The 13,969-nt window shown below is 25.3% G+C and overlaps 1 protein-coding gene across 1 annotated transcript; it reads left to right on the top strand.

The window, feature by feature from the left end:
• Positions 1-3,348: 3,348 nt before the first annotated feature.
• Positions 3,349-13,763, top strand: LOC113376694 (ubiquitin-conjugating enzyme E2 G1-like). Its single transcript, XM_026616706.1, has 5 exons — positions 3,349-3,556; positions 5,718-5,820; positions 7,654-7,751; positions 9,693-9,871; positions 13,389-13,763. The coding sequence occupies exons 1-5, from the start codon at positions 3,511-3,513 to the stop codon at positions 13,467-13,469; spliced, it is 507 nt and encodes a 168-aa protein (XP_026472491.1). The 5' UTR covers positions 3,349-3,510; the 3' UTR covers positions 13,470-13,763.
• Positions 13,764-13,969: the final 206 nt, after the last annotated feature.

Genomic DNA, 13,969 nt, shown 5'->3' with positions numbered 1-13,969 from the left:
TGCTGCTTGATGATGATAAAACAAAATGCATTTATTACTTTTGCCTTGACTGATTTTATAAGCTTGTAGAGATGATTTTTTGATTTGATGACTATTATGTTTTTTGCACGGCCAAACTAATTCTTTTGTTCGAGTAAACCACGCGCACACGTGAAATTTATATTAAAATATATTAAATTAGTTATAGTAGGTTAAATTTAAATTTAAATCTAATAATGTGGTAATAAATTAAATGTATTATTTATGTTTTCTTTTTGCTGGTAATTTTAAAAAAATAGATGTCGAGATGAAAAACAAAATGATGTTAGTTATGTTCGTTGTTAGTTTCTGTGAACCATAAATAATATTTCTTCCATTTTTAATATTGTCTTAGCGTATAAATTAAAAAGATGTTTTTCATATTGTGCTCTGTTTGTTTTATTATGCAGATCGGTACAGTGGTTTCTTTTCTTTGATTTGATTGTCGCATTATAGAAAATACATGGTATTAAGATAAGATAAATAACTTTTTTGTTTTGTTGTGGAAGTGGGATGGATTTTTAGTGCAGGAGCTGATGTGTGTGAAGAAGTAATTATTTTTAAAATTGTTTTGTGTGTTGATTATGTAATTAAGTAGGTGTAAGTGGTATTTAATAATATTTAATATAAAAATAGAAATGGACTCTACTGACGAGTATTGATGTTATGCAAATTTCAACTCTACTGACCAGCAAACTTTAATAACAGAAGAAAAGGACTCTACTGACTATTAAAATAAAAGAGAAAAAGGACTCTACTGACGAGCAAAAATAAAAAAGAAGGACTTTACTGACAAAGAAAATTTAAAAAAGACGAGACTCTACTGACGATCAATAATAATTGAGAATTTGCAAATTTTAGAGGGGGACGATAAAAATATAAGTGCGAGGTTAAAATTAATTCTAGTGACGAGGAAAAATAAAAAAAGAAGGGGACTTTACTGACAATCAAAATGAAATAAAAGAGAGACGAGATTTTACTGACCTATATTAAAAGGGACTTTACTGATAAGCAAACTTAAATACATGAGAGACTCTACTGACGAGCAAACTATAATGAAATAGAAAGGGATTGACGAGCGAAATAGAATTAGAGGGAAAAGTGTTTCTAAAGACAATTCAAAAAATGGGACTCTACTAACAAGCAAAATGAAATAAAAATAAAAAAAACTCTACTGATTAGTGACTACTGACTAGCAAAATAGATGTAGATATAGACTATTAATAGCAAAATTAAAACAAGGACTCTACTAACAAATATATTTTTTTGAATTTAAATGACTCGACTGAAATATTTAAAAAGGACTCTATTATCAAGGGTTTTTTTTAAATGAAATGAAAATATTAAATGAAAAGGGACTCTACTGACGAGTAAACTGAAATAAAAGAAGAAAGGGACTCTACTGACGAGCAAATTGAAATAGGAACTCACAAGCAAATTGTTAACTAATGTTAGAAAAATAAAAATGGAAATTTACCGACGATCTTCTCGATTCATAAGATAAATATAGGACTAAATTAAATATCTAACATGTAAAAAGGACTCTACTGGCGAGCAAATTGTAATATCGATCTGAAAGTTAACAAAAGGACTCTACTGACGAGCAATTTTAATTTAGCAATTAAATTAAATAGAAGCTGATAAAATTGAATATGAATGTAAAATGTAAGAAAGGACTTTACTGGAAATGAAAAAATGTAATTGTAAATAGATTACAAAAAGAACTCTACTGATGGGCAAATTGATTATCTAATTAAAAGATAAAAAAGATTCTACTAACGAGCAAAATTAAATATCTAGAGACAAAGAATTAGAAAAGGGACTCTACTGACGAGCATTTAATATCTAATTAAAATTTGAAATGGACTTTATTGACGAGCGAATAAAATATAAAAAGACTCTACTGACGAGCAAATAAAATATAAAAAGGACTCTACTGACAAACAAATTTAGATAAAAAAAAAGGACTCTATTGACGAGCAAATTAAATTTTTAAATAGAAAATAATAAAAGGCACTTTACTGACGAGCAAATTAATCATCTAATTAAAATAAAAAAGGACTCTACTGATGAGCAAACTAAAAAGGACTATTGACGAGCAAATTAAAAAGGACTCTACTGACGAGTCAATTAAATGTCTAAATGAAATATAAAAAATACTCTACTGACGAGCAAACTAAATATCTAATTAAATTATAAAAAGGACTGTACTGACGAGCAAATTGAGAAAGGACCCTACTGACAAACAAATTTAGTTAGAAAGAAGAAAAGGACTTTACTGACAAGCAAATCAAATTTTTAATAAGAATATAAAAAACAACTCTACTGACGAGCAAATAAAAAGGACTCTACTGACAACCAAATTAAATTAGGAAAGGAGAAACTGACTTAACTGACGAGCAAATTTAAAATGATTTTACTGATAAGCAAATTAAATATCTTATTAAAATATAAGAAGGACTCTACTGACTAAAAAATTAAACATCTAGTTAAATTATAGAAGAAACTCTACTGACAAGCTAATTAAATTAAAATTAAATATCTTATTGAAGCAAAATTAAATATCTTAATAAAATATGAAAAGGATCTAATGGAGATGTAAAAAGGACTCTACTGACGAGCAAATTAAATATAAAAAGGACTCTACTGACAAGCAAATTAAATATTTAATTTATATATAAAGAGGACTCTACTGATGAGCAAATGAAATATGTAATTAAAATATAAAGTGGATCTAATGTAATTATAAAAAGGACTCTACTGACGAGCAAATTAAATATCTAACATATAAAAGAGAAAGACAAATTAAATAGCAAATTAAATTTTTAATAAAAATATTAAATTAAATTAAAAAAGGACTGAATAAAGAAACATCTTAAAATATTATAGGCCTAGGAGAAAAAATGGTTTAATAAAGCGTGCCCTTAGGGCATACACCATGTATGTCCTAAGTAATTTAAATTTAAATCAACTGTTTTATTTTAAACAAATTTTTACAAAATTAAAAAAATGTGTAATAGCTATATGGCTATATATAAATATTATAAGAGCTTTACAGCGATTCGGTATACTTATAAATGACTCATAAATATATTTATTTACATATACACTACTTGCCTTAATGCAAAATACCACTTACTCCCAGTCAAAATTACAACAAACAAATATCTTACAACATAAAAACCAAAAACCTTTACCCTTATTCACAGTTAAAATTCAAATTCAACATTTAACCCGCCATTGCATCCATCTTTCACCCCGCTATGCCGCCAACTTCTCTTCAATCTCCATTATGACAGCTCGCACTGCTTTCGACACCTGTCACCTTGACATCTTCTGTCATCGGTCATCTTTGGTCTCACTCGATCCTTCTCAGCGGATGTGCCGTGCACTGTAGCTTCGTTTTAATTAAGTAGCCATCTTTTCACGAACATTTTTAATTCTCAAATTTATAGTTGTTTTTAGTGTAAAATTATTTAAATAGCGTGTTAAATGTCAGAGCCACAGTCTTCATTGTTATTAAAAAAACAACTAGCAGGTAATAAATGATAAAGGAGATATGAATTTAATCGGGTTTTGTCAAAGGTCGAATGCCGGGGTTATTGTAATGCCTTTAGTAAAAGATATATAATATATATATATATATATGTATTAAAATGGTTTTTGTAGGTTTGAACTAGGTGTGGGTGATGTCCAAGGGCTATTTTGTATGTTTTGAGTCTTTTACAGCCCCCGGTAGATAAAAAATCAATACTGCAATTGTCATTGTGTATTGTCAAAATTTATACAAAATTGTACTAAAATCATGTATAATGTAGAAAATTATACACAAATTTAGTTTTAAACATCATTTTGTATGTAATTACACGTTTTTTGCAAGTCTAAATGTCCAAAAAGTACAAAAAACTATACATAACCTATAATTTGTTTAAAGGTTATCAATATGATTCATCAGTTTGCATGAAATTTACAAAAATGGTATAAAAATGGACGCTTGTAAATGTTTTAGCTTGTAAATCTGTATATATTTCTAGTATTTGTGTATTTATAGTATGAAAATTTAGTATTTGTGAGTTTCTTTGTTCTTTTTGTAAGGGCTCTCGATTTATAGCCAGAGTTTGTAAATTCTTTAATCGAAGGATTTTGTGTATGATGAGATACATCAGTTGTTTGTTATAATAATAGTTTGTATAATATATATGTGTATATATATATATATATATATATAATATATATATTGAATGGTAGAATCTTGGATTTGTGTATATATATATATATATATATATATATATATATATATATATAGCAGATGTAAATATAGTCAAAGGCTTTTCTATGCAATTAGATCCATTAATCGTTTGTTATAATAGTTTATTATTTATATATATATACATAAATATATATATATATATATATATATATATATATATATGTTATTATTATCTCGATATTTATATATATATATATATATATTATATATATATAAATAATTATTAATTTAACAAATAATATTTGAAAGAAAATTTTATTGACATATATGACAAAAGTATAATAAATAATAAAATAATAATAAACAAAAAACTATGATGCGAGTGAATTAATTTTTGAAGTATGAAATGTCAAATAATTTTGAAAATTATAACAAATTTTTAACTATTTGTCAAAAAATCAGAGTCCAAATCTATTAAATGTTTGATTTTTGGCACTTTTATTAATTTTTTATCAATTTAGGCATATTTTTTATGGCAAAACAACATTTGCCGGGTTAGCTAGTATATATATATATATATATATATATAAATAATATATAAAATCTTAAAAATCTTAAAATTTGTACAATCATAAATATTATTGATCGTCCTTTTTTACTTCTGCCAGCTCGTCAGTAGAGTTCCTTTTTCTTTTATTGTTTGCTTGTCAGTAGAGTCCCTTTCCTCTTTTTTATATTAAAGTTTCCTCGTCAGTAGAGTCCCTTTCCTCTTTTTTATTAAAGTTTGCACGTCATTTAGTAGAGTCCCTTTTTATTTCAATTTGCTTGTCAGTAGAATTTCTTTTCTATTTTTATTATAGTTTGCTCGTCAGTAGAGTCCTTTTTATATTTCTAAGTGAATCTAGAATTTAGTATTTGTGAATTTCTTTGTTCACAAAGACTTTGTAATTTTTTTGACAAGGGCTCTCTCGATTTGTAGACATTTTGTTTGTAAATTTTAAGCCGGAAGCTTTTCTATGCAGTTTGATACATCATTCGTTAGTAATAATAGTTTATTATTTATATATATATATATATATATATATATATATATATGATAAAATTGTTCTTGGGCATCCATCTAGTAATTAAAAACAGTTTTATTGAAAGAAAATGTTTTTATTCAGAAAACATACGTTTCGGGTCTTGATTTGACCCATCTTCAGTGCATACAAATAAAATTGAAAAACACACGAAATTGCACAAAAAAAATAAATATGAACTATGAAATATGCAACAATAAAACTCATTTTTATTGTGTAATTTTTTTGTCTACTTTTGTCTAGATTAATTATATTACTCAAATTTATATTATTTTTTGAATGTTTATTTTATTTACTAGGTTGATTGTATTACTCAAATTTATATTATTTTTTAAAAATTGATTTTATTTATGTATATTTTACATAAGTATGTTTCCGTTTTACTAATGTTTGATTGTCCTATCTAGAATTAAATAAAAATCCAGTGGACGGATTCTCCGCTGGCTTAGTAGACGACAATGATATATACAAATGGGAAGTGCTCATCATTGGACCTCCGGAAACGCTATAGTAAGTTTTTTTTTTTAATTTCATTATTTGTTAAATTAAATTATTTATACTTTGAAGAGCAAATTATACATTATTATTAGATTTGCCACAATACAAACAAGTGTTTTAAGTTTTATTTTTATTCAAATCAATAATTAGTTAACCAAAAACTTATATTTTAAAAACACTTAGAAAATTGTGAAAAAAATACTTCCTTCATCAAAATACCTAAAAATTTGTAAAAAAAAAACTTATATTGTAAAAATACTTAACATTAATAATGAAAATGGTAGTGATAATAATAATAATAATATAAGACACTTAAATTTGTTAAAATATCATAAAATAACCTAAAATTTGTTAAATAAAATAATTATATTGTAAAAGTATTGTAAAGCTTATTGAAATACTTATTAAATTTTTAAAAAATACTTGCAACAAACTAGTTATATTTAAAAATAATTAAAATTAACTAAATATAAATAAGTTTATAGTAAATAAATTAAATAATAAATAAATAAGTAATAAAATAGCTAATAATTAATTATATTATATTAAACATATAAAATATTGACTTAAGCCTTATTATAATATTATTATACTGACGGCTTGTAAAATAAATAAATAGTCATTAGAATATTTATAAAATATAACTAGATGCTACTGGCATTTTGCCTTAAGGCAAGTTGCTTTAACTTGCTGATATATAAAAATATCAACCTAAACAACAAGAAATGAAACATAAGCAAATTAAATTTATAAAATTACACAATTATGCTAAAATAAGAGTTATACACAATTGAGCTATTATTAACTAATATTATTGAATTTCTTTTTTCAAATAAAAATTTAAAAGTGATTAATTAATTTTAATTTGTTTGACCTAGATGATTTAATTATATTATTATTTTTTTTTTTTTAATTTCAATAATTATTACAACTGCTAATTTATTAACATCAAGTAATATTGATAAATTTTAATATAAATTTAAATAAATATAAGAGCAAAGGATAAAATTTACATGAAAATAATATCTGTAATATGATTGAATGTAAAATATAAGCAAATAATAATAAAAATAAGATTAATAAATAATATAAATAAAATTTCAGAATAATAAAATACTAGAAAAATAATAAAATATAACAAAATAACAATAATAGAAATAGTAAGATAATAATAATAATAATAATAATAATAATAATAATAATAATAATAATAATAACAATAATAATAACAATAACAATAATAATAATAATTTAATTATATAAACTTTAGAATTAAAATATTGAGTATTTTCTTAATATTTAAAACCACAAATTTATATATTTAAAAATTCTAAATTTTCATGAATTTATTTATTACACAGTTTGTGTAAATAATCAGTAAAGATTGAGACTAAGTAACTTTTTTAAATAGACACTAAAATAAATAACTAGTTGAAAGTGGCATTTAGCCTTAAAGTAAGTTGCATGAACTTCCTTAAGGTATTTGTAATAATTAACTTAATCTAAATTAGAATTTAGATATTTACATAAAATATTTAACTGCAGTTACCATTGATTTACTGTAAAAAATCTGTTTTTAATATGAATATATTTAACTCTTTGTGTTTACTAATTTTTAAACAAAATTTATTAAAATTGTGGTAAAACCAATTTGTTTCTTACTTTTTCAAAGATCCTAACAAGAATTGTAACTGTTCAATATTAGAGTTTATTTCTTAAAGTTTATAATATATATATATATATATAATATATATATATATATATAAAATATAATTGATGATTCTGAAAAATAAATTAATTAATATTAACTATGCATTTTATTAATTTGTATATTTTTCCTTACAGCGAAGGAGGATTTTTTAAGGCACACCTAGACTTCCCAAAAGAGTACCCATTGAGGCCTCCAAAAATGAAATTTGTTACCGAAATATGGCATCCAAATAGTGAGTACTAAATATAAACATTTTTAATTATATATCTACATTTAATGTAATAAAATGTATTTTCAAACAAAAATATTGAAGCTAAAACAATATGGATGCCTTGCAATGACTTTAATTTCAAAGTTTAACGAATTTTCTTGCATAACTTTGTTCCAACACTTGCAAATTGTTATATACAGATTTATAGATAATTTTATTTACTTTCTAGTGGTATATTACAATAAAAAATCTTAAAGATTAATTTTATCAAAATAATAGTAAATATAAAAAATGTAACCCATGGCTAATTAAATTTTAAACTTCACTAATTTTTCTTAATTAATTTTGTTCGAAAATTTATCAAACGTTATATACAGATTTGTAGATAATTTTATTAGCTTTCTAACAATATATAATACTATTGTTATATATTAAACATTTATAACAAATGTGCTAATGATATGATATTAACATTTGTTTTAAGATTTTTTAATTTGCTCGTCAGTAGAGCCGTTTTCATATTTTTTTCTAAATTTGCTTGTCAGTACAGTTATTTCTACATTTTCATTGCCAGTAGAGTTATTCATACAATGCAACAAAACAACTTGTTATAATTTGTATATAAAGTGTTTCAAAATTACTGCATTTAATTTTGAACAATGTACCCAAACACAATGAAGTTGTCCGCGGTTTGGTACTGTCAACTCTTGTTTTGACCGTTAAGATTTGAATTTGAATTTACAAAGTAATATTTATATTTTTATCAATGACTATAATATTATATTGCTGACTTGAGTTTAACAATATACAATAACTTTTTACCTCCTTTCTTAAGATATAACGTTATATCTAAAAAATAAAAATGCCTCATATCCAAATGATGCAAAATATGAACAAATGTAACCTGTTATCTTAAATCCACCTGTTATCATTATTTAATTTTGTGAGCAAAGAAATTATACATCAAATACAGATTTGTAAATAATTTTATCGGCTATTCAAAAACATATAATATTATTCTTATATTTTAATTGTTTATACTAAAATTCACGCGTATATGGAAAACTGTACGGCAAAACAACTAACAATTTGTTTATAAAATGTTTCAAAATTACTGCATTTAATTTTGAACAATGTACCCAAACACAATGAAGTTGTACGCGGTTGGGTACTGTCAACTCTTTTTTGACGGTTAAGATTTGAAATTGAATTTGCAATGTAAAATTTGTGTTTTTATCATTAACTAATAATACTATACAATTACTGATTAAGTTTGTAATACAATATATTAATATCATTATATATTAACTATTGATAATATCATAATAGTATAAATGTTATTATACATTGTTTTATATACAGGTTTATAAATATTTATCAATTAACTTGCAGCAAATATAAACGTAACAGAATGTTTCGTTAATGTTACATTTTTTTTGACAATTAATAACATATCAGAAATAATTTCTAATTATTTTTCTTTTTTCTAGTTGAGAAATAGTAATTAAATATATAATAATGAACTTTCAAAGCACAGTGCTTATAACTAGATACTTTACACATTTTTCTTATTTAATTTTGTTGGAAAAGTTTTTAAACGTTATATACAGATTTGTAGAGAATTTTATTAGCTTTCTAACGATATATAATACTATTGTCATATTTTAACTTTGTTTAACAAAATGAACGTGCAATCGATGAAACAAACATACATATTGAATGCAGCAAAACAACTTTTCATAATTTGCATATAAAATGTTTCAAAATTACTGCATTTAATTTTGCACAATGTACCCAATACAATGAACTTAGCCGCGGGTTGGTACTGTCAACTATTTACCGACCGTTGACGTTTGAATTTGAATTTACAATACAAAATTTGTGGTTTTATCATTAACTCAAATATTGCATATTTGATAATTAATTTCTAACCAAATATTTGATTTAATTTTTTCTTTCTAGTTGAGAAAAATGGCGATGTGTGCATATCTATACTGCACGAGCCAGGCGATGATAAATGGGGCTACGAGAAGGCTTCGGAGCGTTGGCTGCCCGTGCACACAGTCGAAACGATATTAATTTCAGTCATTTCAATGCTTGCCGATCCAAATGATGAAAGTCCTGCCAATGTCGATGCTGCGGTAAGATAATAGATAGATAATAGATGATTTGTGGGTTTATTCTCGGATAAAATTGCTATGTTATATAAAAGAGTTCTTGTGGTAACATAATGTTTCGAATATTTTATATCTTGTTTTCTCGATGTTGATGGTCTTGAGACTGTCAATAGGTAAATGCAGAGGGTTTTTTTTACATCTTTGATACTCTCAACTGTCAAAACTAACCACCAAATAATATAAATGTTAAGGTCTTTAGAGTTCTTTTTTGTTTCTTGAATGATATTCTACCAGTAATTTTCGAATTTGTTCGTTGGTAGAGTTCTTTTTATTTATTATGGATCATGAATTTAAGACATAGACATACATTGGTTATCACTAGAGTCCTTTTCTTCTCATGTCTGCCAGTAGAGTTACTTCTTTACAAGAAATACATTTTTTTTTTTTTTTAAATATTTTACCAATTTCCGAATTTGGTCGTCAGTAGAGTCCTTTTGTCATTTCAAAGTCTATTTAGATCCAGTTTGCTTGTCAGTAGAGTCCCTGTTTTCATTTAAATTTAATTTGTTTGCCAGTATAACTCTTTTTTCACAAAATCCATTTGAATTCAACTTGCTTGTCAGTAGAGTTCTTTTTTATATATTTGAATTTAAAGGAATCTCAATTTGCTCATCAGTAGGCTCCTTTTTTATGAATGTTGTTTTTATGAATGAATTTGATCGTTAGTAGAGTCCTCTTAATATTTAAGATATCCCTAGATATCGCTCGGCAGTAGAGTCCTTTTATTGTAAAGTCTAATTTATTCATCAGAATTTTTTTTTATGAATATCTTTAATAAGTATCATTTTGTTTGTCAGTAGAGTCCCTTCTTTTGAAATTAGGTTTGCTTGTCAGTAGAGTCCATTATCCCATTTCAAAGTTTTAGATTTATTTTGCGTGTCAGTAATCTTTTTTTAATTTCAAATTTCATCTATATTTAATTTGCTCGTCATTAGAGTCCCTTTTGTCATTTAAAGGATTCAGATCTATTTTGCTCCTCAGTAAAGTCCCTTCTTTGGAAATCAAATTAAATTTGCCTGTCAGTAGAATCTTTCAGCTATTTAGATGTCTATTTGAATTCGATTTGCTCGTCAGTACAGTCCTTTCTTTATTTCAAATTCGATTTGCTTGTCAGTAGAGTCCTTTCTTATCAATTTTAAATTATAAATTTAGTTTGCAAGTCAGTGAGTCATTTTAAATTTTATTTAAATTTAATCTGCTCGTCAGAGTTATTTTGCCGTTTTGAAGTTCTACTTTTAGTTTGCTAGGCAGTAGTGTCCTTTTTTTTACTTCAAACATTCTATCTCCGTCAGTCCAATTATATTTGTGTATTTTGCTTGTCAGTAGAATTCCTTCTTACATTTCAAAGTCTATTTAGATTCAATTAGCTTGTCAGTAGAGTCCTTTCTTTCAAATACTATTTTGATTCTTTTGGAGAGTTGATTCGTCAGTAGATTCAAGATGAAGAAGATCAGTGGCGAGCAAATAAAAAAGATTAAAATAAAAAGAATTATACTGAAGAGCAAATAAGAAAAGTACAGATACAAGAACTCTACTAACATTCAAATAAAAAAATTAGAAAGAAAGAACTCTACTGACGAGCAAATATAAATTTTAGATAAAAAGGACTTTACTGATGAGCAAATAGAAAAACTTTAGATAAAAGGGACTGTACTGACTAGCAAATAAAAAAATTAGAAAGAATCTACTGACAAGCAAATCGAGAAAGTTTAGATAGAAAGGACTCTACTGACAAGCAAATAGTTACAATTAAAAAAACTCTACTGACGAGCAAATAAAAAGGACTATACTGACGATCAAATAAGAGTTTAAATAAAGAGGACTCTACTGACGGTCAAATAAAAAAGTTAAAATAAAAAGGACTCCACTGACGAGCAAATGAAATAAATTTAGAAAGAAAGAACTCTACTGACGAATAAATAAAAAAGTTTATATAAAAAGGACTCTACTGACGAGCAAATAAAAATAGTTGAATTAAAATTAATTCTACTGATGAGCGAACAGAAAAAGTTTGGATAAAATGGACTCTGCTGACGAGCAAATAAAAAAAGTTAAAATAAAAAGGACTCTACTGACGAGCAAATAGAAAAAAGTTTGGATAAAAAGGACTCTACTGACGAGCAAATAGAAAACGTAAATAAAACAAATACGTGACGAACAAATGGAAAGAATTTAGATAAAAGGGACTCTACTGACAAGCAAAGGGTTAATTTTAAAAGGACTCCACTGAAGAGCAAATTAAAGGTCAATATAATAAATATAAATAACATAAATATGAAGAACATTGCAACCATCAATAAAGTGTATTTTCATATATATTTCAATAATGTAAAATTGATCAAATATTTAGTTTCTAAAGAGAATTCTTCAGGCTTTTAGTTTAGAAAATCAAATTTATAAATAACTTAAGCATAAAAAATATATTTATATGTATGTATTTACTGGTAGAATAAGACAAAGGTAAGAATAAGAAAAAAAAGTAACTGAAGAATAATACTAAATGTTACAATGAAAAATATTCAAAAAGAGAGTACTGTGTGTCTTGCACAAATTACTGCATATAACGTCCATATTAAACATGGCGCATACTTAAGTGTTACCACTGCTCGTCGTTGACAGTTGAGGACAACGAGCGCGCGAAATTTGAATTACAAAAATTCAATAAAGTAATTTTATCCACTATCAATCCTTTTATATCAAACATACATACCAAATCATCATTTATAATTAATAATGGAATAAAGAAACGCTGGATGTATTGTTTTTACTATATATTTATTCAGATCTTTATACACCTAAGTCTGTTTTTACACGGTATATTGGTTCCAGAAGAAGCCGTGTAAAAAAAAAACGTGTAAAAAAAGACATTGATCTTATACAAAAATGGATGATTTGTTCCTAATCTCCAAAACCTATTAAAATTAGTGAAAAACAAGAATTTTTAAGAACAAGAATTCATGTTTATTTTATTAAATCAAATATAATAAAAAAATCAAAGTAAAAATTGTTTGTACGCGCTAAAAGGGAATTCACTTAAATCTTTAAGCTAGTGTTCGCAAACTATCGATACTATCGATGGTTTCAGACTTTTTTCTTTCATAAATCCTTTTTTGTGATATGAACATACTTCGCAAAAATTAAATTTGACAAAAAAAAATTTAAGTACATAAAATTTCAAATCGTGCTAAATGGAATTAAAAACACTTTTACAAATTGCACATAGCATATACATGTTGAAGGTGGCGCATACATGCTACCAACAGTACCAATCTATCAGCCATAACACTCGTTGTTGACAGTTCACAGCCAGCGCGCGAAACTTAAATTATAAATTTGAATATGACAATTTTGTCCAATTAATAATAAGTATCTTTGTATCATTCATCATTATTAATAAGTATTTTTATCATTTATTATTATTAATAATAAGTATCTCTTTATCATTTATCATTAATAATATATATCTTTTCTATCTTTGCAGAAAGAATGGAGAGAGTCATATACAGAATTTAAAAGAAAAGTAGCCCGCTGCGTGCGAAGAAGTCAAGAGGACTGTTCATAGTGCGTGTGTGTGCAATAATTAATAATTAAAAAATTAAAATTAAAATTACAATTAACAATTAACAATTTACAATTACCACAATTTACAACAATTTACCAATAACATCGATACGAAAGAGACGACGAGATTGCGAAAGAACGAGAGTGAAAGAGCGAGAGAATCGTTTTAAATTAAAAAAAAAAATAAGATAAAATAAAGTAGGCTTAACAAAACAACGTTTTTACAATAAAAATAATTTGGATTGATTGAATGAAAAATGTGTGTTAATAAATAACTCTCCACAAAAAATTAAAATTGAGTAGTTTGATTATAAATGAAACACAAACTGAATGTCATTGTATGCTAAATATGTTTTGTTGTAATGGATACACACATATGTATGTGTATATATATATATATATATATATATATAATTTCCTTCCTCCCAAGGTCTCAAATGGTTCTAAATTAATAAAAGAAAATTTCCTGAAAGTTTCAGCTCTTAACATTAACATTTAGAT

The sequence above is a fragment of the Ctenocephalides felis genome, unplaced genomic scaffold, assembly GCF_003426905.1.
Source record: "Ctenocephalides felis isolate EL2017-DRISC unplaced genomic scaffold, ASM342690v1 CF-g0.4_SCAFFOLD_01886, whole genome shotgun sequence".
NCBI lineage: Eukaryota > Metazoa > Arthropoda > Insecta > Siphonaptera > Pulicidae > Ctenocephalides > Ctenocephalides felis.
This window is presented reverse-complemented; position numbering and strand designations above follow the sequence as displayed.

What these genes read in the sequence shown, in the direction of transcription:
- LOC113376694 (XM_026616706.1), top strand. Translation starts at nt 3,511, where the DNA reads ATGTCAGAGCCACAGTCTTCATTGTTATTAAAAAAACAACTAGCAG. An exon ending in GGACCTCCGGAAACGCTATA is followed by an intron (nt 5,821 to 7,653) that starts GTAAGTTTTTTT and finishes TTTTCCTTACAG; the next exon opens with CGAAGGAGGATTTTTTAAGG. An exon ending in CTGCCAATGTCGATGCTGCG is followed by an intron (nt 9,872 to 13,388) that starts GTAAGATAATAG and finishes CTATCTTTGCAG; the next exon opens with AAAGAATGGAGAGAGTCATA.